At 37.8% G+C, this 25,438-nt stretch overlaps 2 protein-coding genes across 25 annotated transcripts in view; one reads left to right on the top strand and one right to left on the bottom strand.

Annotated features, from left to right (window-relative positions):
- The first annotated feature begins 3,846 nt into the window (after positions 1-3,846).
- Positions 3,847-7,205, top strand: myl1 (myosin, light chain 1, alkali; skeletal, fast). The gene is made up of 6 exons (XM_056754837.1): positions 3,847-4,056; positions 4,890-4,917; positions 5,825-5,968; positions 6,161-6,334; positions 6,467-6,544; positions 6,704-7,205. The coding sequence occupies exons 1-6, from the start codon at positions 3,934-3,936 to the stop codon at positions 6,730-6,732; spliced, it is 576 nt and encodes a 191-aa protein (XP_056610815.1). The 5' UTR covers positions 3,847-3,933; the 3' UTR covers positions 6,733-7,205.
- Positions 7,206-7,999: 794 nt separating this feature from the next.
- map2 (microtubule-associated protein 2) overlaps positions 8,000-25,438 on the bottom strand; it is an 80,531-nt gene continuing 63,092 nt past the window's right edge. For 13 of the 24 annotated variants that reach the window (XM_056754263.1, XM_056754262.1, XM_056754265.1 and 10 more), the window contains 12 exons: positions 22,592-25,378; positions 22,181-22,381; positions 21,662-21,799; positions 20,461-20,519; positions 19,701-19,886; positions 19,410-19,554; positions 18,067-18,123; positions 16,897-17,210; positions 12,928-13,020; positions 10,680-10,761; positions 10,145-10,257; positions 8,000-9,807 (listed from right to left, as the gene is read on the bottom strand). In XM_056754263.1, the coding sequence (XP_056610241.1) occupies positions 9,592-9,807; positions 10,145-10,257; positions 10,680-10,761; positions 12,928-13,020; positions 16,897-17,210; positions 18,067-18,123; positions 19,410-19,554; positions 19,701-19,886; positions 20,461-20,519; positions 21,662-21,799; positions 22,181-22,381; positions 22,592-25,378 (4,391 nt within the window). In that variant the 3' untranslated portion in view covers positions 8,000-9,591. The remainder of the gene's footprint in view (positions 9,808-10,144; positions 10,258-10,679; positions 10,762-12,927; positions 13,021-16,896; positions 17,211-18,066; positions 18,124-19,409; positions 19,555-19,700; positions 19,887-20,460; positions 20,520-21,661; positions 21,800-22,180; positions 22,382-22,591; positions 25,379-25,438) is intronic. The other 11 variants (XM_056754275.1, XM_056754284.1, XM_056754273.1 and 8 more) reach the window with 9 other exon arrangements.

The following is a 25,438-nucleotide window of genomic DNA, read 5'->3' as shown; positions in this document are numbered from 1 at the left end:
TCACTTCCTGCCATAAAGCCTGCTTAACATAGTGCTGTTTGTCGTTCAATGTTTCTTTACTGCCATATACAACTGAAGATTCAGAGAGAAGATTCACGCCTATTCAAACATTATTTCTTGTTGTTATCTTGATTATTTTGAATGCTCTTCTGAATATAATGTGTATTTTTGATAATTAAGTTGCCTTATTGTTATGGAAAAAGGATCTAAAACGCTGTGGCAGAAATCACCCATTCACATTTATAAATGATGTCAGTCAAATCATGAAAGACACTTAATTCTGAAAATGATGTCATCATCTACACCTCTGCATGCTAGTTGAAGCTCATATGACTTTTCTCTCGTATAACCCACAAGGAGTTTGCCAAAGCTGTTCTGGGTTATACCATTCAAATGCAAGAGGAGACACTTCTGATTCTGAAGAAATATATGGTTATGTTGTTTATATATAACATACAGTATAATAATTAATGGCTGACTGGACAAAACACTATCCAATTCAGCCATGCTAAAATACATTTAAACAAAATCATTGCTGTCCTAGAATACCTTGTATGTCCAAATTTGCTGGTTTTTTTTTCAAAAACCCACTGTAGTTAAATGATTACATAGTGTGTTGTCAAAGTTGACAAGCACTTTTCAAGAATTTTTATTGGTTAGATATTTGAAAAAAACCCAGTGACAAACATAAAGGGTGACTAATTATAATGATTTAACGCCAAAATAAAAATCACAAAATATTGAGATAAAAGCTCTCAGAAGGACAGCAGGGAAATACAGAAAATGCATATTATATAACACATATTATAAAACATATACGAGCACATATAATGCTATATCATTCACTGCATTATATGTTTTCATATATGTATATGTTCTGTTATACATTATAAACACCTGTTCAGCTGTTCTGCATGTACTTCTACCCCTAAAACAGTGTCTGGTTAATATTGTATTTATTTTAATTAAAAACATGTTAACTGTCAGAGCCCATTTTGAGCCTAGACATGAAAACACATGTTGGAACTAAAATGGCGGTAACTTATGAATTCTTTGGAATACAGACTTACAGTTAGTCTCGTTTGAAAAAAGAAAAAGTAGCTGATTATTGCTAAAAAAATTAAATAACACACATATAAAATTAAAGGTATGTTAGTTTTATTGTAAAACAAAAACTAAAAAAAACGTTTATGTTTTTCTTTGATTAAAAAATACCTTTACAAAATACGGGTCGCAAAAGGATAACAAAATATTTAAGCACACTCTTTATAAAAATGAATCACTACCTCTCCCTACATAAATTATAAAAAAAAAACTAAGACCTGTATTCTAGAGTCTTAGACCTTTCCAATGTTTGTCATGATTCGATTAGAAATTACATGCACAATATCGACACAAACTTAGGTGTCCCGTATACGGAACAGGCGACAGTTAACAGGCTACTTGATGGATATAAAGTTAGTTAATGCAAACCTTATTGCACATTTTCCTCTCATTTTCTCTAAATATTTTTGTATTTCACTTGCATATGCCCATATTCAAAATAAAGCATGGGCTCTCGTACTATGTTACTTAAAGTCATTTATGTATTGAATATAATGACTGATACCTGTGCCACTTTATGTGATAGCGTATGACTGATGTTTTAATCAGTTTTTTAATACTTTTAGACATACAACTGCCACGCTTTTCTAATCATATGGACTTCGTATTTTTCCTGTTGCTGTTCAATAAGCAAAGCTAAATTTATCTACTAAGATTTAAAAACTGTAAGTTTTACTGTATACGTATACTGTATATTCATATCTACCGGGACTGTCACAAACAGTGAGTCTTTCAGTGTGATACCTTCAATTGGCAGATGCTTTTATCCAAAGCTACTAACAAGTGGGAGAGCATGTAAACATTTTGTCAACAAGCTAAACAGTACCGTTAGTTAACAAGGACTTATTCAAGGTATGAGTCTTCCAAAAAAACAATAGCTCTCCTTTCCCAACAAACCAAATAACAGAGTAGGCTAGAAGTAAGATAGCAGATTAAATCTTTAGGAGCAGAAATGGTTGTTGGTTTTGGGGGACAGGTGGCTGGAAGAAGAGGGGTCAGGTTTTGGAGAAGGTGCTACTTCATGGCCGGGGTGAGCCCCGATGACAGCTGGAGAGCTTGTGGCTTTTGTCACAGCTACAACTGAAGGAGGTCAAAGAAAGAGGGTGGAAGGGTAAAGTGCATTTTAGGGGATTGGTGAATGAATGTTTAAAGTCTCTACATTACTGGCCCTCCTCTGGGGGTGGGGAAAAGAGGCAACCGGACAGATTTAGAAGGAAAACAGTGACTCGCTCTGTAGAACCTGTGAGGTTATGGGCATCAGCAGCTGAGGCCTTCTTAAGTCTCTTCTAAATTCATTCCCAAGAGTCAGGCTAAGATGAACAAAGACTATTTAGTCACTCAATGTCTCTATCAACTTTCATTTAGCTCATATTTCTGATTTCTCTCTGCCTCTCAACTCATCAGTCTGCTGACACGTCCACGTTTCATTCCCTGTCAAATTTGGATTCTGGCAGAGTTTAACTTCACAACAAACACCAATGCTTGTTCAGATGACCCATGACACAGATGGCAGTGTGTGTGCTGTGGTTATGCTTTTTTCGCATTCGCATTAAATATAGTAAGCAGAATAGAAACTCCTTTCTACGTTCTTTTTTCAAAATTGCCACTTTTAAGGTGTCTTTGGGGTTTCTGAAATAAGTGCTTGAGAATAAAAGTTTATCATTGAAATACTCATACTCTACATTGGCATAAATTTAAAAAAATGTTTTTCAAGAGATGTTTTTCTAGTATATTCAAGATATTTCAAGAAGTGCAAGATCACCTTAAGCATGGTTTGAACTGAGTTGTTTCGATTTGGTTATGCTGCTCTCAATGAAGTATGTAGAAACAGCAGCTTTTGTTTATTTTGGAGAAATTGGTCAAATACCACCTGGTATTTTTAACTATTGTATCAGCTGTGGCATTCCTCAGCAGCATACATTTAGTCTTATCGTAAAATAGGTTACTATTTTTATTTGGCTAGAGAGAAATAAAACTCTGAATCAAAGTGGTCATTGTAGGTCCTTAAAAACCTTCCCGTGAACTTTCAACCTATTATTTTATTTTCAATTGGGTTGCAGGATTATGAGCTTGAACTTGAATTACTTTTTATAAATTATCCCTGTTTGATATCTCAAGTGCAAAGTTTGATATCTTTGTGTCTTCTTTGTTGTAACCCTCCACTACTGGTTCTCTACTTTCATATGTGTTATTTCATATCCTAGATGACTACTGTAAAATGTGTAAAATGTGGTAATAAATCAAAAGTAGGCATGTCCAAACTTTAGAGGTATACCTTGTTGGGTAAAGGAACACAGTAGAATGAAAGGGACCAAAGCTGTGACCCCACACATGCCATTCATTTGCATACATTAACATACACATAACTTACACATTTGGAAGATTTTTTAGCATTTTTATTCAAGCCACACTCAGTATGTGTACAAATTCATATTCGAGAAATGTTAATTTTCCTCATTATCTTCATATAAGCACAAGTAGGCTATGTGTGTCCCTTGCTCTAACACTTCAAAAATATTAAAATGGTAATACTACAATCGATGTCGTAACGAATACGCCCTGTTTGTTGTCTTTCGCTAAACATAAATGAGATTTATGACTGTGTTGCTGCCACCACGCGTCGCCCCCATCTCCATTTGGGGAGCGCGAGACCTCCCTTCTGTTCGCAGCGGCCCAATCCGCTCATGTGTCCGTCTGACATCGACTCTCAAGTAAATTACAAGTGTATATAAACGTCTTTACGTACCTCGAGAGGGCTGAGTATCCTCCATCCTGTGGTCCACTCCCTGTGTTGGCTATTCTCCCGGCAGACAAACACATTACTGAAAAATGGCACCCAAAAAGGACGCTAAGAAGCCCGAGCCTGCCAAGAAGGCAGAACCCGCACCTGCTCCCGCACCCGAACCAGCAGCCGTACCCGTAGCAGCCGCAGTAGATCTGTCTGGTGTGAAGGTAACAACACCCTTTCTGTGTTTTGACTTGATAGATAGATAGATAGATAGATAGATAGATAGATAGATACTTTTTAATGTGAAAAAAAACACTGTTCAGAACTTATCATATAATATTTGTTCACGAAATTATCTATTTTTGGTGAATTTTTCAGCACCACGGAGAGTTCCCGACTTTTTTACGTATAATAAGAAACGCTAGCTATCAAACTTTTCTGATTGGTTTATTGCCCGCCCTGTGCTTTTCTGATTGGCTTAGCGTGGTGATGACTTAAGTGTGTGATTTAATGTGGAACCAAATTGGGAGGCGGTTCACATGACCAAACATGGAGCTGCAGTCTATTCTCTTTACAGTCCTGCAGGCATCTGAGAGACTAAATTAAGCATACTGGGATCTTGAGACACTCTTTGATCTGTTTTCTTATAAGGCAACTATGCATCAGTTTACAAATGACTCACCTGTCTGAACGATTATTATTGGCCAGGTCACTATTTTAATCTCAATTATCTTTTTACCTGGTTTAGAAAAGAGTGATCCGATGAATTTTCTCAAGGCTATACTTTTAACCCATCAATGTTATAGGAAAATGACATCACTCCATACATATGTTGTCTTATAAAATTGCTTTAAAATAACTTGAAACAGATAAAAAATATCAATCTGTACCGTGCTTCTGAAATATCCACTTTTGATTTTACTATGTTTAAACTTGTAAAAAAACTACATTGATAAACAAAATGTATTTACATATCACTGTAAGTCACTTATTTTCCCCTGATATAACATTAGTTTGATCAGTCTGTATGAGTATTTTCTCTCTGTTTTCCTGCCAGGTTGAATTCAGCCCGGACCAGACGGAAGGTGAGGATTATCTTTATTTAAACCCTGATCCTTGATCCTCAAGATTTACAGCAAATCTGTTTAAAACACTAATGTTTGGGAGTTTACAGGCCCCTAAATAATGAGAAATAACAGAAAATGTACTTTTATTTGATGATTGTCAGATAATGGATATGTCTGGGACACTGGTTTAAAGAAAGACATCTATATAAAAATATTCTTACATTGAGGCAAAAGATCAAACAGTTCAATGCATCTTCACAGTTAATTTGCATCCTTGTCAAGGGTTTTATGCACAACATTGTGCCCATTGAGGTGTTAGTTACACCCCAGTCAGCATTCTGGACTCCCATGTAGGTGCCTTTATATGGAGGGAGTTATATTCTTGGAAGAGCATATCAATTCCAAGTCGACTCTTTTGCCTCCTCCAGCCACGTCAATGGTGGCAGCTGACTTAAAGCGGAAATCATTAAAGCCGTTAATCTTTCAGCTGATAACCTTCCAGTGTGCTAACAGACCCAAAACCATTACGTTCATAGAATTAACCAGGATTAATCAGTGGTTATGTAGTAAATCTCAACAGTTACACGCACAGCCTTTTGTTGAAACTAGCAGCATTAATGTAATGTTTTTTTCGAGGGAGCTTTTAAGGGAGCTTCTATATCAAATGTATCCCAGCAGCAATCAATCTTATGTTTGAATCTTCATAGTGGTTGAAAGTTGATAGTTGTAGTTGAAGTCATTAGATAGTCATTGTTGAAATAATAAGGTATTCTTAGTCCCTAAAGTTACTGTATGTAAAAAAAAGTTGTCTAAACTTGAACGGGATTGAATGTTTGGGATGGGCCACAAAAGCCGATATTATAAAAACCTATTTCCAAATTTAGCAGACATGGCACTTTACTGAACAATCTTGTCACCATTTTAGACTACAGAGAGGCCTTCGGACTTTTTGACAGAGTTGGTGACACCAAAGTAGCCTTCAATCAGATTGCAGACATCATGCGTGCATTGGGACAGAACCCAACCAACAAAGATGTCACAAAGATCCTTGGCAACCCCAGCGCTGATGGTAAGGGCAAAAACTGAATTTATTACATCCACTTTTTAATAGTGCATCTTAGGTCAATTGACTTAATGAGAATATTATACTTCACTTGCTTCTTAAAGTATAATTGGTGTAGGACTAGTATCACATGCAGCATTACATATTATTGAATCTACTCTCTACCTCCCGTTCATTCACCCTAACCTTTCTTCATAGATATGTTAAACAAGAGAGTCGACTTTGAGGGTTTCCTGCCCATGCTGCAGTATGTGGTCAACAGTCCAAACAAGGCCACATTTGAGGACTATGTTGAGGGTCTGCGCGTCTTCGACAAGGAGGGCAATGGAACAGTTATGGGCGCTGAGCTGCGTATTGTTTTGTCAACATTGGGTGCGTATCATTTATGTTTTTTTTACATTTTTTTGTTTCATAAAGCCAAATATTATGCACCATGTTTAATCTCAACCTGGTTTTGTTGAAATATCTATGACTTTAACTTTTCCCACTCCTTTTTTCCTACAGGTGAGAAAATGACTGAGGTTGAGATCGATGCTCTCATGGGAGGCCAAGAGGATGAAAACGGCTGTGTGAATTATGAGGGTCAGTTCAGCATGCCCCTTTCTCAGAGCATTGCACATTTTTCACATCAAACCATTTAGCTCCCTTTTTAATTGGGTACAAATTGTTCATTTTTGTTGTTCTTTAGTTCTAAGCACAGTTCAAATAGACGTGTCCTTTTCAATCTTTCTATCTTAATAGCTTTCGTCAAACACGTCATGTCTGTGTAAGAAGTCGGAGTTGGGAGGAAACGGAAGCATTTCTCCAGATCCCATGGTGTCAGGACATCCACACAATGTTTCCAAAACCAGCTCAGAAACGGATTAAAGGAATATGGACTGTTAGTTATAAACAATGGTTTTGGTATGCGTTATTCCTATATTTCCGCTTGACTCCTGTTTCTTTTGTCCATTTTTGGACGCCATTCATATTTTTCCAGCAACCGTTTTTGGTGCCGGGACAAGCCGCTCCATAGCGAAACGGTTGTGAGGGGTGGTGGGGTGTGAGGGGGTCATGATAGCCACACACAAAAAAATCTGACAATCACCCCCTTGACCCCTCACTGCCTGAATCGCAAACTCAAAGGTGCTAAAATATACTGCCATAACTGGACTGGCTGCAAATCCCCCTTCCACTTTCCCCAGAGTTTTAATTTATTTTTCGCCTCTGTCAATTATCATAATAAACTTTTCACAAAGTACAAGCATTGTAGTAATTAATAATCTTACACTCACTACAGAAGACAAAAGAGAAAACAGGTAAGTGGGAGTGGCATTACTTGCCTTCAAAAAAAAAAGTAATTCTGTCATAAGTTTCCTGTCAGAACATCAAAAAGATATTTTGAAGAATGTTGTTAACTGGCACCCATTCAACTTGCAGTAGTTTTGTATCCATCAATAAGGAGTGAATGGGTACCAAAGCTGAACTTTCTTCAAAATATCTTCTTTTGTGTTCTTTAGAAGAAAGTCAGGCAAGCTAGGAAGTAATTTATGACAGAATTAAAAAAATTAAATGAACTATCACTTTAAAGACATTTGACTTCCACATATCTAAGTGTCACAAGATGAGCCAAGTTTATATTCTTAGTGAAGAGGTATTTCACCTACAGAAGAATATTCCTTCATCATTTAAAAACATGTATGACAATCTTTTCCAGAACACAAAACAATATATTTTAAAGAATGTACGCAACCAAACTTTAATAAATGTTGACATTTTTAGATTTGGGTGAATGGTCGCTTAAAGACATTATGAGCTATATCAGTATCTATATATAAATGTCACAATGTTTCTGTCAATTACAATTGTAAGTGAAAATTCTTCATGTTGTGGCTAAGAACAACGCATACCCATTGGAAGATCTCTATGGTGTATTGCCTTTTTCAATGAGAAGATTATATAAAACAACAACAATCAAATGGAAAAACCTCCAGTCAACATCTGTAGGAGGACTCGAACACACAGAATCAGAAGAATCAGAGGAGTCCAATGTTTTGTTAATTTTCTGTATTTTTTTATTGTCATAACTGTTAAGGGCATTTATAATCCGTATCATACCAACAGGAGAAAAACTGCATACATCTATGTGACCTTTTAAATACATTTACAGTAGCTGTGGGAAAAAGGGCAGGGTGGGTAAGGCTCGGGGGGCAAGAAACACTGAAGCCTACAAATGACAGCTGTTTGAGAGAAAATGGGGAGAGCCACAAATGACGAGAAAAAATATACTGGAGTACTGTGTTCAAACAGATGCAAGCTGAGTGAGTATCCTTTTTTAGCTTGTTTCATCAAAGTTTTGCATTGCGTTTCCTTTTCCGCTTTCAAATTCACTCGAACGACAAAAAAGAAGCATTCAAGCAGAATTCAACAGACAAACACAGGGCCTAAGGATGACCAAACTAAACTACCCAAATAGTTGCTGCCTTCATTTAAGAATTAAATGGGGACCAGCAACACCCATCACTCCCGGACAGATGCTTATACAAAAGACCCACTTACATCTTTCCTCTGAAAGACAGCGGTAGGTGGTTCACACTTCAAGACAGCAGATTTAAAGCAGTTATATACCAGACGCATAGTTGCGTTGGTATTTCCATCATTCACGTTTCTACAGTTCTTGTCCATTGTATGAATTAATAACACAACACACTTTGTGATGTAGCCATCATGTGTACAGTAAATCAAAGCACAAATCTGGTTAAACTGTGTACCAACAAAGATCCACGAAACCCATGTTTTTAACAAGAGCAAAGGCAGGGTTGTACCAAGGACCTCTTGGGTAATGTCGGTCCAGTTTTTTAAATGAATATACAAGCTTAACATCATCGCTAGAGTCTACAAAACGTGATGTGTTCATTTTATCCAATGTTTTCAGCAAATAACTTACTAAAATCCCTCGAAATACAAAATAGCCTCTTTTGTGTACTAGAATACATGCTTGTCATTCTATCTAGGTTTTCTTTTAATAATGCAATTGTACAGATACGTTATCGAAGGAGTAACTGCTTTTTTTTCCTATTCAATTGCGCATGAGATGTTGACGGCTTGTGTATTTGTATAAATATATTCCCTTATATCGTATATCATGTTTGAGTTCCGGTGACTTGCATTGAGATGTGTGTTTTTAAGTCCATGCACTGAATGGGGCAAAAAAACGTGCAGCGTGGAATCATCGCACCTTATTTCGGTGTAAAACTTAAGACTCGTGGTCCTGCCAACATTACACAACACACCGAAAGCTGACCCTAGTCCAGAATTCGAGGCCACTGTCTATACACAATCATAAAAACATGTAACATGGGTAATAAAAGCACTGGTACCTTTCTAGCTAAGTCATTATTCATTCAAATGAACAAAAAATAAACAGAGAAATTCATTTTTTTACGTTTCGTAGGTAAAGTCACAACAGGGTTCTGCGAGGCTGTTGAAGAGCTGAATGGAGATTTTTTAGAGACGTATGGAAAGAGAATGTAGTGTCTTCCATTAATACCAGAGGGAGCATGTGCCAACCATGAAACCACTGAAGGGGATTATTGTGGATTGAGCAGATATATTGAAAAGAGACTGTTACTAGACATTGAGGTGAGGATTCACAAGCCCTGTTTAGCCAGGGCGGCGGTCACATCCTCCGCCAGTGTGGCCAGCTGTGGCGACTCAAGCATGTTGATGCTTCCGGATGAGGACATGTGGCTGTGACGGTGGGGGGAGGTACCGCCCGACAGCCCAGCCGTTTCAATCACAATATCCGCCCCGTGATCCACCCGTGCTTTTGCCGTGTCCCGGAACATCAGCTTATGGCTTTCGATCTTAGAAAGAAAGGGCAAGACAGCAAAGTTCATAAAGAGAGAAGGTTCATCCAAAAATTAAATTCTGTTATGATTTGCTGACCCTTGTTCCAAACCCTTTTTTTCTTTTGTGGAGAATGGGGATTAAGGCTATTCCCAGTAATATCTCCTTTTGTTTTCCGCAAATGAAAGAAAGTCATTGCGTTTGGTATAACAAGAGGGTGAGTAAATAATTACAGAAGTATTATGCTTGGATGAACTGTCCCTATAAGACTTACTCCGTGAATAACAGGTCATTTGACCTATTGTATTAGAGTTTACTTCCTGTGAGCTTACATGCTGCTTTTTAAACGCATACCTGTATCTGTCCTCCTCCGGGAGTGTGGTGGGCATTGTCGAGTGAACCCACCTTTGCATGGGCCTTTTCTCTAAAGTCCAGCTTCACGCTCCCAATGCGCACATTACCGCCCCCTAGGTCAAAGAGTAAGGAAATAAAACAATGCAGTCAATTTTAAATTATGTCATTATTACCTCACCACAACAGAAGAGCTCCCAAATCCCCTTCTGGCTTCTGCACGTTGTTTTAAGATAAACAACCAATGTCACTTATGAAAAAATGTAAGGTTGTGTGATGAGATTAAAAAAAAAAAAAAAAAGATTAATAAATAAGTATGTTTTTTGATATATTTTATTAGTAAGAAAATCTTACAGTTTCTAAATTCAGCATTTAAAATTATGGCGAAGCAAACGACCTAAAAATGACCAATAGATGGCACTGTTGTGCCATGTAAATAGTCAGTTAGGCAGTAAATGCTTTAAATGAGATCTGCATGACATGGCAAATATTTCAACCTGTGATGTTTTGAGGGTCCTGGAGTCTTTAGCACACTCACCTGGCTTGTGGCGGATGTTGTCCAATGATCCACACTTAGAGGTCACATGACTTAGGTCAATCTTATTGGTCGGAATGTGCACCTGTGAGGAACATCATATAACACATTTACAACCAAAGTCAATTTGGCAGCAGGTGGAAAACCAGTTGGGAGCAGTTAAAACACAATACTTATACCGGTGTTTATTGAAATGCTATCTAAAAGTTGTAAGAAATATTTAAAAGGGAAAAAATGTAAATGAGACGCACAATTCACCTTTCCATGCAATTGCAGAGGCCAAAAAATATTATGTAATGACCAAGAAACTTAACATGTCACAATACTCTCAGCAGGAACAATATGGAAGCGCACAAAAAATAGTGATTACCCCTTCCAGATATCAAATATCAACGTAAAGCATTGAACGAGAATATGTATGCACATATACAGAAGAAACTAGAAATTTCATTCGTAAAACTGTTACGAAGGAAACACTGTTAAGCACACAAACTTACCCGCAAATTAATGATCCATAATAACAAATGAATCCATAACATCATATGGCTGCACAATCACTACGAACACGGAGGAAAATGGGGGAAAAAACTAATTGCATCGTATGAAAAGCTTTAAAATTCTGTTTCTGTATTCCAGAAAAAAGTATCGACCCAGTTTTGAACAAACGCTATTCTGAACAAAGTATCCATACAACGTTTCATTAAATACCAAATCTGACCTTGAGAAACAAGGTGGTCATTTTATCTTCACTGTGACTTGAACTGACTGAAGCCGCTGCTGTGACAGGCAATAAAAGCTAATCTGACTGAAGTACAGACATGACGCAGCAAACATCAGCTCTGACATTTCTAAACAACTGTCAAGACATTTCAAAAAGCAAAGTGCACAGTTGGGAATAAAAGACAGACAACAGCTCTATTCTAAAAGCTAGAGGCCTAAAGGGTATATTTTAAAGCACCTTAAATCTGTTCTCCTACCACAACGGCTGTTCATAATTATGTTACTTTCATAAAACTCCTTTAGCATTTACCTTCAAGCGTTTCTTAACACTTCTACCCAAGGTTTTATTCAACATTTACGTTTTATAAATTCCAGCCAGTTCTGCTCTGGATGCTCTTCTTATTCTTAAAATGAAATTCAATAAGTCAACCAACTTCATCCGACAGATGGTCAACCATATTCACTAGCACCAAGATGCATAAATCAAATACCCACATTACAGACTACAAAATGTATGAAGAGCTCTTTTCCAAAACGCTTTATATCCATTTTAATAGTTTCATGAAAATGCCATTTTTACCTAGACCCATACATTCTGTTAATATTCCCTTTATCCTGTTAAAATGCTCTGTTGGCTCAGTGTGAACATGTTAAACAATGATTGTTAAGTGAAACAACAATATTGTCGATTATAAATTCAAATTTTATTTAGATTTTTTTCAAAACGCTCCAAATCCATCCTTTTTTCAATTTTTTTTTGGTTTATTTCTTTTTAAAAACAAACAAACAGGAGAACATGAAACATATGACATCAGGGACTCATACTATAAATCAATATAAATCAAATAAATGCAAATGCATGAAATAAATAACAGCCAAATAAAATAAATAGTAACAAACTAAATAGTAAAATAAAAGAAATATTTTCAATTTCATGTTTCAATATTTTCCACCACTTACAACAAATAATTTAGAAATAACACATACAAATGCCACTAATGAGCAAATTCTGATTGGTCGAGAGGACATATTGCATTTAGGCTAAAAACAGGTTTGGGATTTATAGCGTTTTGGAAAGAAACTGCATCTTGCAGTATGTTTTAAACAAGGAAATATAGCGATTTGGCATGAAACATTGATGGAGCAGTGAATAGGTTTAATACACAGCAAAATGGCATGACAAACTAATTTTTTTAAATTTGGCACTTAATGCGTTTTGGAAAAGAGCTCTTCATATACAGATGGAGTTGAATATATTTTCACAAGATGAACAACAAGAAGGGACTTCAATTTTGTCAATTTGCGTTTTATGTAATCTCATCTACTGCCTTTTGTATTTCACATAATAAAAATGTACATGGGTTTGGTATAACATACCAAAAGGGCAGAATTTTCATTTTTAAAGAAAATATCCCATTAATGGACAGAATAATAGTCAAAATGCATGTTTATTAGAACACTGCCAGTGGAGGTCCGCTGGCTTTGTTATAGAAGTACAGAGAGACAGAGGGAGACAGTAGGCAATACATACATTGCCTCCCTGAGGTGAATGCTTCAGATTATCCTTGGATCTGCACTTTGACGATACGTGACCTAAGTCCAGCTTCTTGTTTAAAATTTGAATCTAAAAAAAATACAAAGATATGTGGCACCTTTAATGAAGATGGAAACACAAACATGCACAGGTTATGGAAAATGGTGAGACAAATCAATATTCAAAATCAAATCAATATTCAAAATCATATTCAAAATAATGGCACCAAAGACACAACATGGACCCCAGAGGCTGAAAAAAATATAGTGGATCATTCTTGATTTTGCAAGCAGCATGAATGTAGGAATGGAGATACGCACACATTTAATTTTTACCTTTTCATCACTCACACACTGTCAAAACAGCTTTAGACTGACTAATAACAGCAAAGACTGCTGATGGTGTGTGTGGTGTATGGTGAGTGACTTACATAATGTAAACATTGAAATGCTGACTAGCCTACTAGTTAAAGAGAGTGCATGTACGCCTCAAATAATAGGGAGGTTAACCACTGAATTTCTGACTGAAATATACAACCGCAGACAAAAAATTAAGAGACCATTTCTAGATGTATTGTGGTCATTCCAGTCCAGTATCTCTTTGATTTTAACATGATTTTAGCTTAGAGGAACTGCATACTGTAATCATATTTTGAGAAAGTTAGAAAGAAAGAAAGAAAGAAAGAAGAAAGAAAGATAGAACGAAAGAAAACATCAGTTATAGGCATCAGATTGGATGAAGTATAGTCCATAAAGGCTAACTGCTGTTAGTATTTTAGAGTTTCAGATAGCAGCAGCAGGGTGAAAATAGAGACATCACATCCTACAGTACATTGTCATCACACCGCTGCTCTTACATTGACAAGATCACACATCAAGTGGTGCACAATCTATTTAGCTGTTATTGCAGGACTGAAGCGCAGACACCTTTGAGAGCACACTCAATGCCAGCCTGTGAGCTGTGCTGATAGCAGGCTTTTATCTGCCTCAGATGTCTTCTACAATGTTAATTTATTAGGGAATAGGGATTTGAACCTGTGCAGGTTCAGAAAACCGGTCAAAGTGAGCAACTGTAGGGTTGCCAGCTTTAGCAATGGAAAATTATCAATTCTGTTCATGTATACCCAAATAAGAGTCAAGGTTGAATAACTAGTGCAACGTAGTGACTGACCAGCTACTATATGTTGGCAACAGACAATTAAGACATAATAAATATATATTCTATTTAATTTAAATGCCATTATAAAGTGCCACAGTCAATAACACACTTTTAATACTATGTTTGAGAATTGTGATTACATATATTTTAATATAAATTTACTATGAGTTTAACCTTTAAATGTTTAATTATTTTAAACACTGTATGTGTATGTTTAACAAACTGTAGAAATGCTTGCCATGTTGACAAAAATAGCATACACAGGTTTGGTATGTTTTGATGCTGGTTTGTGCTGGTTTAAGCTGGTCATGTGCTGGTGCTTAGCTGATCCTTAGCTGGTTTAAACTGGACAAACCAGCATCAAAACATACCTAACCCAGCACATGCTGTTTTTTCTCACACATGTTCTTTAAAAATGTGTCTGTGTTACATTCAGCTATTATGGCTTTTGGTCTAAAACTTAATTTTGAACTTTGACAATTGTATTCGAAAGTGACTATGTTTTGTAAGTGGTCAAGTTAGGGTCAGCAACAAAACAGCTAGCAGCTGGTCATATTAGCTACAGCATACTTAGTTTTGGGAACCTGGTAATTGGTCACAAAGTTAATGATCTTCGTTAACTGGTTAAAAAAGATAAAATATTCCAAAAAATGCAACAAGCTTAAACTTTACTTTCATTAGGGTTTATGTGTAACGTGTTGAGAAACTGAACACTGTATGAAAACATACAGTAATTGTTTTTTAACACTGAATGAATGTGCAATATTAATGTACAGGATGGTCGGGAACCTCAACCGTGTAGCAGATGTTATTAAAATCTTCTTAACACACACACACTCAAACACCCATCTACTGAGACTGCTAAAGGCTGGGAATTCAGAAACCTGAATGAAATCCATAAAATACTAATGGAGAGGGGATGATGGAGAACAATGAACAGATGAATAGCTTTCAGAAAGAGAGACAGCTGCTGGTGATCGCTTCACTGGAGCCAGTTTGGTCTCAGGAGATACAGAAGTCACTTAAAGTTCTTAACTCAACATAAACTCTTCAAGCTGGGTCACAGTCACGTGGAGAAAGTTCAAGACAGACATTTGTGAAACAGACACATGCATGCCAAAAATTAAAATTCTGTCTTCATTTCCTCACCCTCTAGTTGTTCCAAATCTCTATACGTTTCTTTGTTCGGATAAACACAGAGATATGTGGAAGAATGCTTATAACCAAACCGTTCTTGGCCACCTTTGACTACCATAATAAGAAAAATTGCTTTATAAATGTTCTTGTTCTGTTGAACACAAAACTATATATATATGAAAGAATGTTGGAAAGCAAACAGTTCTGGGGCACTTTCTACTTCTATGGGTGCCAATGGTGGCCAAGAACTGTTTGGTTACAAGCATTTGTACAAATTTATACAGATTTGGAACCACTTGATGGTGGGTTCATGATGACAGAATTTGACAGAACTGTCCATTAAAGAAGGATAGGAAAAGGGGTAAAAATACTACTTATATTATAGGTCAATTTAAGTTAAATAAATCTACGGTGCAACAACACAATGAAGTGTAACAATACAAAGCTTAAAAATCAATCCACATGGAAACATTTCCCTCCCTGGAGATCTCAGCGTTGTTCCCATCTGCCTCAGTGACCCTTAGTGGACATAATATGTTATTAAAGCACAGACATGGCACTCGTACCCATTTTCATCCTTGGGCAAACACAGACTGGCAGTGGCCGCCACATGCCTGCTCATTCAACCCTGAATGACTGTGACTCTTGTCACCGTCTCTTAGACCTTTTCCGAGTCATTATGTTATGACGAGACAGTCTCTGTCATCCAGGGGTCAGGGAGCATTTAGGTCCAGACAGACAGAGGCTGCGGCACAGGTTATACAACTCACTCCATCCTTAGGGTGTATCTGAAGCCCCGGAATGAACTCTCGTGTCCTCTAAGTACACTTCAACTATGAGAGTTGAAAGTGAATATTTGCTGAGTCCTAAGTTCAACAAAATATTTATCAGTTTGATTCATCAGACAGAGTTAGTGTCAAACCTTAAAATTATGAGATTCCAATGATGGGTTTGAGCATCATTAGCTTATAAGAAGCTTTAAGATTTTTTTGTTACAAGACCCAATATTTGTTTTACTAAAACCAGTTGCAAATTAGTTTCTAAACGATTTTTACTCTATAAATTAATTAATTAAATCATATTAAACCTTGCACTGTAGATATGACACAAAAAATATATTCTCTTCAAAGTGCACTTTTTACTAACTGATACTTCCCCTTAAAAATGAAAGATAGAGGAACGCATTTATTCCTGTCGCTTTCAGCTCTCGCCCCAGTGTGCAGAAGCTTCCGAATTCATTCCTTCCTCTCCACTTCCCTTATTTCTTCTGGCTGAGATTCTTGTCAGTGCACTGCTGCATTCAGCCACAAACCCGACGTAAACAAAAAGTCAGACACACAGTCTACGCTCACATCATTACAACAAGCTTGCATGAGATGACCCAAAAACACAGGGGTGTTTATATTGCAAGCCCACGCAGCGCTTCCGCTTTCTGTTCATCATGGAAAACAAACCTTTTACAATACCAGGGCATCTTAGATATAGGAAGAAAACAACACTGTTGAGATCTGTATTGAAACTGTTAGGATTTAAACAGAGAATTGACACATGCAAGCACAATTGTGAGACACATTAAAGGATGCTTGAAAGAACCGGGGTGTCCCTTCGAGAAACATAAGAACAATAAAAAGAGAGCAAATAATTGGCTATTAGCATCAGTTGAGGACTTGCCTGGCCCCCTTTGGGCTGGTACTTGATGTTGTCAGTAGAACCGATCTTGGACTTGACGTTCTTGAGGTCAGGAAGCGGCTGGTTTAAGATGCGCAGCTGTTTGGGTGTAGTGGCAGGGGATTTTGGAGGTGTGCGGAGGATGGCCACTTTCTTTTCCTGGGACAGCAGGCTGAGGGATTTAGGGGTGCCTGGAGTACGAGGTGTCCCTGGGGTACGGCAGGAGTAACTTGGAGGGGTGCCAGGAGTGATGGCAGTTGAGCCGGGTGTACGGGGTGTGGAGTTGCCAACAGAGCGGGAGCGAGCAGCCTCTGTGCCTTTAGAGGAAGACAGAACAGTTACTTACAAAATAATCTCAGAATAGGAATCATGCTATGGTGACTTAAACTGACATAGACTATTAAAAATAAAAATTGTAATTCAAATTAATCAGTATTTTTTCACTTCCCATTCAAAAAGCTAACGTGTCTTGTTTAAAGGTTTAGATATCTGGTCTGAAAATCGAGCCAAAATACTAATTAAGAAATAAGTCATTACTTTTTATTTACATTTTAATAGCAGATTATGTTGTTGAATGATGACAAAAAGTTATGATGATGAAAAATAAATCTCGTCACTGATCAAAATTAGCAAAAAAATGTATAAAAATATGACAATAAAAGTGTACTTGTACATGCAGAAAAAAAACAAAGGATGGACATGTGTAACAGTCCCAATTAAAGTCATTCACCCACTTCTTTCAGTGACCCAGTGTCTTGGGTGACATGCTCTAACCCAATGGTTCTCAAACTTTTTATTGTAAGGCCCCCTTTCTGCATAGTGCATTGCTTTTTGCCCCCCCATAAAGACTTGTAATCTTAAACTTAGAATTTATATTAAAACAAAGACATATTCAGTTATACAATGCTGGAACATCAATTCTATATTTTTTTAATCTTTGATACCATAAAATGTCCTTAAATGCTACAAAATCTGTCGCCCCCCTGGATCCATCTTGGTTCCCCCCAGGGCCCACGACCCCCAGTTTGAGAACCACTGCTGTAACATAAATGCAAAAGGTGTGAAACGAATTTTATTGACACTGTATTCCCATGCTGACTGTAACCTTGCACAGGATGGCCAGAATGGAAGAGTGATGATAAACAGGGTTAAAGAGTCAGGACCACTCTATACCTGTCATACTAGAAGACCTGCCTGTCCTGTGCTCTGCTCTGACTTCAGTACGGAACGCTACATATGGGGAGCAGGGGGAAAATGGGTTATAGAAGTTTCTGATGTAGACATGAATCTGATGTCTTTTATACTGTCTTTTTATATTACAGTAAATGACTGTGTACAAACAAACACTTAGCAGCAGCACTTCAGTGTTCTTCAGGCACCTTGAAAAAAGAGCTGTTACAGATTAAAGCTTTACAGGGATCTCATCTTAAACTGAGCTATAATTGATAAAGATACAGTATGTATTAAAACATCCTGTGCAATTGGTATTTCCCAGTAAGATTTTGAGCATCATAGAAAAAGATATATCTCAATTAATCATTATGATCATTCTGCTTTAAGACTTGAGACTTGGCTGGTCTACAGATAGTGTTGGTATATTTTAAGCTATGTATTGTTTTTGCTTTTAAATTACACATTTTTTAGACTTTGTTATTATTATGTCTAAGGATGTGCATGTAGCCCGTTAACTGTCACACGTTCCGTATACGGGACACCTAAGTTTGCGTCAATATTGTGCATGTAATATCTAATCAAATCATGACAAATTATATATCAATGAAAAGGTCTTCGACCCTAGAATACAGATTTCTTTTTTTTTTTTTTAAATAATTTATGTAGGGAGAGTAATTCATTCTTTTTTGTAAAGAGTGTGCTTAGATTTTTTGTTATCCTTTTGCGACCCGTATTTTTTAAATGTCTTTTTTAATCAAAGAAAAACAAAGATTTTTTATTTATTTTTTACCATAAACCTAACAACTTAAAAAATTGTGTGTGTGTGAATTTTTTTTAGCAATAATCAGCTACTTTTCTTTTTTCGAACGAGACCAACCGTAAGTCTGTATTCTAAAGAATTCATGAGTTACCCCCATTTAGTTCCAACATGCGTTTTCATGTGTGGGCTCAAAAAGGGCTCTGACAGTCACCGGTTACACATCTGACAACTGAAATACTGAATAAAGTTTATAAAGCCTAGTTAAATAGACATTTTCCTATTAATTCACCAATAAGCATCTCTTTATAATTAGGTCAACATTAATTATTCATTAATAAAATGCCTTATATTACTTTACATAATATAAAACAGATAATTTTAATGGCCGTTATCAGACAATACTCTCAACTACAAGGTTTAAACCATGGTTACTTGTAATAATGACACAAAAAATTCTCCTTTATCACTTATAGTATTAAAAGCAGAAAAATAGGGTTAGAAAGAGAGAGAAACCGACAACTAACTAGAAACATACTGAGGTACCAAGAGATGTGGAAGAATAAATAAAGAGAGTCATTCTTACATGTTGGCCTGCGTGGTGCTGTGGACCCAGAGCTGGTGATAGAAGTGGAGCTCTCCTCATGGTCACCTGTATGTTGGCGGCGAGTAAGTATGGATGCTGGCCGTGGCAGGGACGACCTCTTCTCTGGGCTCCGAGATCCACCATCCTGAGGACAAGAGTTAACTTATTATTCCAGTTAAAATGTCTGTAAACTTAAATACGAGCAATATACAGCTAATCACGCAAAAAACAACTAGTCCACTATGTTCGTTAGTTAGTAGAACTAGTTATACTAGTTCATCCCCTGCTTACCTTAACTACAAGTACGTTTACTGAAACTTGTTGACCCGCTGAAGAAGGGCGGGGCTCATTAAGATCCCCCTCCCCCATTGGGCTGTTTTTATTGGAGGAGCAGACGGTGTAAGGTCGGGCTGGCACCAAGGCCGCTGCCCGCATTTTAGAGGTGGGGATCTTTGTTAGTGTTGTGGAATTGGAGGTCTAGGATGAGAGGACATTGACATGAAGGATTCATGCACAAGGATAAAAACCAAAACATGAATATGTAATATGTAATGGGTTATAATGAAACCAAACACACACAGAGAATGATAAACCACTTAACAGAATGTCTAACCAAACAAAATGAGCAACATCCACAGATTTGGGAATTCAAGGTTTAAAATGAAATACGTTCCTTTAAAAAACACTGAACAATTCACCCAAAACTGGTCATTTACCCACCTCATGGGTTTGGACTGACATGCGAATTAATAAATAATGCTACTATTTTCATTTTTGGTTTAAATATTCCTTTAAGTTTGAAAATAGGAAACACCAAAGTCGTGTAAACATAAAACACAGAAGATGGCAAGTAGAGACAATGAAGAGATTAAAAAAGCTCCACAGAGACGTGTAGCTCCTTTCCATTTTGGTATTTTTGTTTAATACTTCAATACTTTAGTATATATTTAACTAGATAACTATCAACTGGAAACAGATAAGCTAATTTCTCCCTTAAATTAGCACTTTTTTAAGTAGATAACATTTCCATTGGACATGGAGGTGAACTTACAGATGCCCGATCTCTGGAGTGCCTGGCCACACTGAAGGGCAGTCGTCCATCTGCAGATACTGTAATGAGTGAGACAAAGAGAAAAAATACGTGTTAAAGATGAGAAATACTCACTGGTCAATTCCCGAACAAAACACTTACATTGGTGGAAGTAACTAAAGTGACCTGCTTACAGCAATATTTTGATTTAAAAATACTGATCGTTTCAGAGCGGGATAACAGATCAAACACTCAAAATTTCGTTGTCAAATAAAATGGAAATAGAGTACACTAAAGTGCTGCGACTGTTTAGTGAATTCCCCATACAGAACAATAATAACACATAAACAAAAAGATCACAAATGCAGCATTGTGTACAAAAGCCGCCACACGTAATTGAACATTTAGAAAGTCTATTTAATCATGTAGTCTAATGAACTCATGTAATTGGGCAATTTAGAGCCAAACGTGGAACGGACGGTTACACAACTAAATATTTGTATCTGCTGGAAAGCCCTCTGAATCAACTTGAAACAGAATAATAAAGAATTCAAACATGAACTGTATTACATAAGATACTTTCCAGTAGAGACTAATTGGACTGTTTTCAGCAATGCGTTAGATGTCCAACATAAAGTGAAGAGTTATCTCGAAGAGCTAACAACGGAACTTCATGATGGCGAAATAAGTTTCTTTCCTCCAGTCAGGTGGAGGCCATGTCTCTTAACCAAGAGCACAGAACTCCTGCAATCCATCAGTTGCCTGGCAACCAACACAGCTGGTCCCTCAATGCTGGAAAAGGAGCATCCCAAGGGCAGTAAAATATTGTCTGAGATACTTAAGTCTGAAGGACAACCTTTAAATTCATCTCCATACATACTGTATAGTATAAAAACACAAACGGTGATTGGACGCACCAGATTTTCACAATATTCAATAATAAGCGTTGCAATAAAAAGAAAAACAGGTGCAAATAAACTGAGAGAATACATGCAGACAACAAAATGAAAATTCAAGATATGACAAAATAAATACATTACATAAACATGGAAAAACATGTCTCATTACAAATACTGCAATAATGGAAAATAATACTACAACAATTTGTTACATAAAATGTGTAAAAAAGTAAAATGACACACAAGCACCAATGTAAAAACGGCATGCTGATGCCTATGTTTGCCAGCCACATTGCAGATCAGCTCCTCGTGACGGTGATCACCTGTGGGTTTCCGCTTAACACACGCGTGATGTTGGGTAGGTCTAGGGTGCCTTACGGTAGTCTTTACAACACCCTTCCGCGAAGGAGAGCACGTCTGAATATCAGATTTTTTTGTGAAATCAGGCTTCTTAATCACAGCTATAAGAGGAAGAAACAGAATCAAGGACAATCACAGCAGCAGCGAGATTCAGGAAAATGGATGTCATGATACATTCATGTTCCTTAAGTGATCAGTTAATCTTATAATAAAGCCCTGGTTTAAAAAACAAGTCATAGAGAAAAGTAAAATAAAATAAATAATCAAAGAATATGAACAATGTTTGCACACAATTTAACTTAAATTTTAATGCTTTTCAGATCTAAATAATGTTAACAATACTACGTGTTAAATGTGATACTGTACATGAATGTGAAAACAAAATTTAAACGTTGTTGGAAATATGCTGAAAGCTTTATTTTCCAAAAATGATATATGAAAAAAGTCACAGAAAGGAAAAGTATGTGAGCAGTCGCAGGAACCTTTTTTCTTCTTCATCTCTTCTTTCTGGATGGGCACCGGCTCCTTGCGAACATGTTTACGCTCAGGGGTCATGATTCGTCCTTTGACCCTGCTGCCCTTAGTTTTCTGTTTGACCGGTTTCTCTGCATGCGGTTTCTTGACAGGGCTGGCTTTGGGTAGAGGCTCAATCTTCTCAGTTGCTAAGCTCTTATCATCGTCTGCTGAACAAAGGAGGTGAAACAGGCACTCTTACACAAGCCTGTGAATATCCATGGACCTTTTCAGACAGTGAAACTGACTAATTGTAAAGTAGCAAATTAGCTAATTTCCAAATGTTTTTGCCACATTAAACCTAAGACAACAAGCTAAGTTAAATACTTCTGAAAAGTTTCATGCAAAAGAGATAATTTATTAAAAACTGAAAATTGCACCTTGCGTGTCCATCCAGGAGCTGTCTAAAATGGAGTCATCAATGGTAGTTTCATCTTTGTAGTCATCATAGCTTTGAGATGGTGCTTCACTCTCTTGTATTTCTATCTCTTTAACTGGACAAACTGGAGGCTCATTTTGCTCTGGGACATCTACAATTTCTTCTACACTTGCAGCCTCTATTTCAACTTCTTGTGCCATCTCCACAGACTCCTCCTCCTCTTCTTCATCGAGGAGTTTTGGACGTTCCTCTTCATTGGGGGCCGAGAAGCGTACACTGTGTCCAGAGACCTCTCCTTCATCAATGGTCTGCACCACTGTAATGAAATCATCTTCCACCATCACAACTGACTCAATTGCAGCTCGAGACTCAACAATGTCCTCTGCTGCCTTGGCTCCTTCCAATAATTCCTCCTCAAGTTCTTCATTCTCAACAACATTAACCTCATCTTTCTCTACTGCAATCTCATCTGGCTCCAATTTGTCTGCCACTGGTTTCTCTTCTAGGGCTGGTTTTGTTTCTGGGATGATCTCTTCAGGCTCCTCAGCAATTTCAACATCTTCCTCAATTTCTTGAATTACAGTGGTGTCTACAGGAGCCTCCGCTGTCTCTGAAGGTACTGGGTGAGGTTGCTCCTCCACAGGTTTTTCTTCAAGGGACTCCACGATAGTATCTTTCTGAATTACCTGTTGCTCAGAAGGTTTCTCCTCTGTCTTTGAAAAAGCTGGTGTTGGTTGCTCCTCAACAGCTTTCTCCTTGAGGGATTCCACTGTGTCTTTCTGCTTTACCTCCTGCTCAGAAGGCCTCTCCTCTCTAAAATACTTCTCAAAAGATCCAACGGGGGATAATCTATTAGGATCTGCTTTTAGAACCTCTGGTGATTTAGGTTTTTCAGTCTCAACAATGTGGATTTTCTCCTCCTCTGTAGCACTTTCTACTGAAGATGCTGGGGATGGTCTGAGAGGTCTGGCAATCCTGTCCTTCGCAACTCCAGTGAGTTGATACACATCTTCCGCATCAACCTCTTCATAGGCTTCCTGGTGAACAAGGTCTGGTTTATTCTTAACCTTCTCTCTGAGCTCTTGGAGCTCTCTTTCCTCCTCCATGCTTAAAGGGCGGTCCTCCATTTCTAATTTGCGTATTTGCCTCTCGTAGTCAGCTATTTCGGCTTCTGTTTCAGCTGCAAATATAGCATCAAGGTCAGGCTTTGCATCTTCCAGAGTAACAGTCACCTTTGGGGTAATAAAAGTTTCAATTTGTTTGTCTAAGTGTTCGTTCTCATTTTCAGGTGACGTTACACTAATTTCTTGCAAAGTTTCAGCCTTGAAGGGATCAACTTTATCTTGCTGAGTCTCAGTAGTAGATTTTTCAGCAACTGCACTCTCTCTTTCAAATGAATCTTCCTTACTTCGCATTACTTCTTCTTCTTTTACTTGTGGTGCAACTAACTCTTCTGTCTTCAGATCATCAGACCACAAACACTCCCTTTCACCAACAAAACCAAGTTCCTTCTCCTCTGAAATCACAGTGTTAAAGATATGAGGAGAAGTATCCATTGGACTGTGCACATCTGCAGGGGATGGCATAGGACCAGAGTATTCACTAAAGACACAATAACCTTGCTCCTCCAGTTGCATTTCCCTCTTTGCGGCCATTTGACTCGGCTCACTTTTCAGTAAATATTCTAAGGAATCACTCACCATAGAAGTCATGTCCATAGGAACAGACTTCCTCCTCAACATTTCTGGATCAGCATTGTCAGATGCTAGCCTTGATCGCGATCCGGCCAGATCCAACATTTCAGGCAGATCTGGGGCCATGACTGTGCCGTTCTTGTAAAAGCCCTTCACTTGGACAGGTGATTCTGGGGACTCAGCTTGTGGACTCTTACTGCCATCACTGACTGTGGTTTGGGCAGGTGGAGATGATGGAGTAGTTGTCTCCATGATCGTAGAAGGAAATTGAGGTATTTTATCCACTGACGGAGTGGTGGCAGGAAGATAATCAGCAGATTCGTCAAGGCTCCCGCTAGTATGAGACATGATGTCGGTAGCTAACGGAGAGAAGTTCCTGGGTCGCCCTTGGACATCATGATCCATTGCACCAATGGTGATATTCAAAGAGTAGCTTCTCTGCTCTAGAGCCAGTTTTCCAGGAGACAGCCTACTGTCATCTCTTCTGTCTACCGGTGAAGTAGTCTTAATTGTGTCTGCAGTACTTTTTGAAAGATCCGGATTGACTTCCAAGAACTGTGTTTGAGCTAGGGAACTGTAGCTGATTTCAGGAAGCGGGAGGTTACCAAGAGAGACTTTCTGCTCCTCCGATGTAGTACTCAGCTCATAATAACCTTCCCCTTGAGACCTGGCAGCATCGGTCTTAATTGTAGTGGTCTCAAAATAAGCAGACATTCCAGATTTGTCCTTCATGTCCCCTTCTAGTTCATCAGGTTTTGCCATGGCTGTGACTTCCATTTGTTTGTCTTGTGCATGACCTGATTCAGTCTTGTGTATATTGCTTAAGTCACATGTTTTTTCGGTTAAAGGCTCTATCACGTCACAACTCTGCCCATCAGGCCTTTCCAATGGAGCTTCTAAAGGTTCTTTGGCATGACCCAGGCCACTTGGAGGCAATTCAAAATCCCGCATGGGATATGTTTTAGCAAAGGGGCTTTCTGGCATATCTGTGTCTCTGGCAAGACTCTCGTAGGATGGGAGATCATCTAGGTGCATTGCAGATTCAGTGAAGTCCATGCCAATGGGATCTGTCCTCTCCGCTTCCATCTTCAAAGCTGAAAGCAAAGCTCAAGTAGTCTGCATTGTATTGCATTACTGTTATTCATAGTGTAAAT

This window comes from Triplophysa dalaica, chromosome 8 (genome assembly GCF_015846415.1).
Source record: "Triplophysa dalaica isolate WHDGS20190420 chromosome 8, ASM1584641v1, whole genome shotgun sequence".
Lineage (NCBI taxonomy): Eukaryota > Metazoa > Chordata > Actinopteri > Cypriniformes > Nemacheilidae > Triplophysa > Triplophysa dalaica.
The sequence above is the reverse complement of the archived record's forward strand: the minus strand, read 5'-3'. Positions and strand labels throughout refer to the sequence as shown.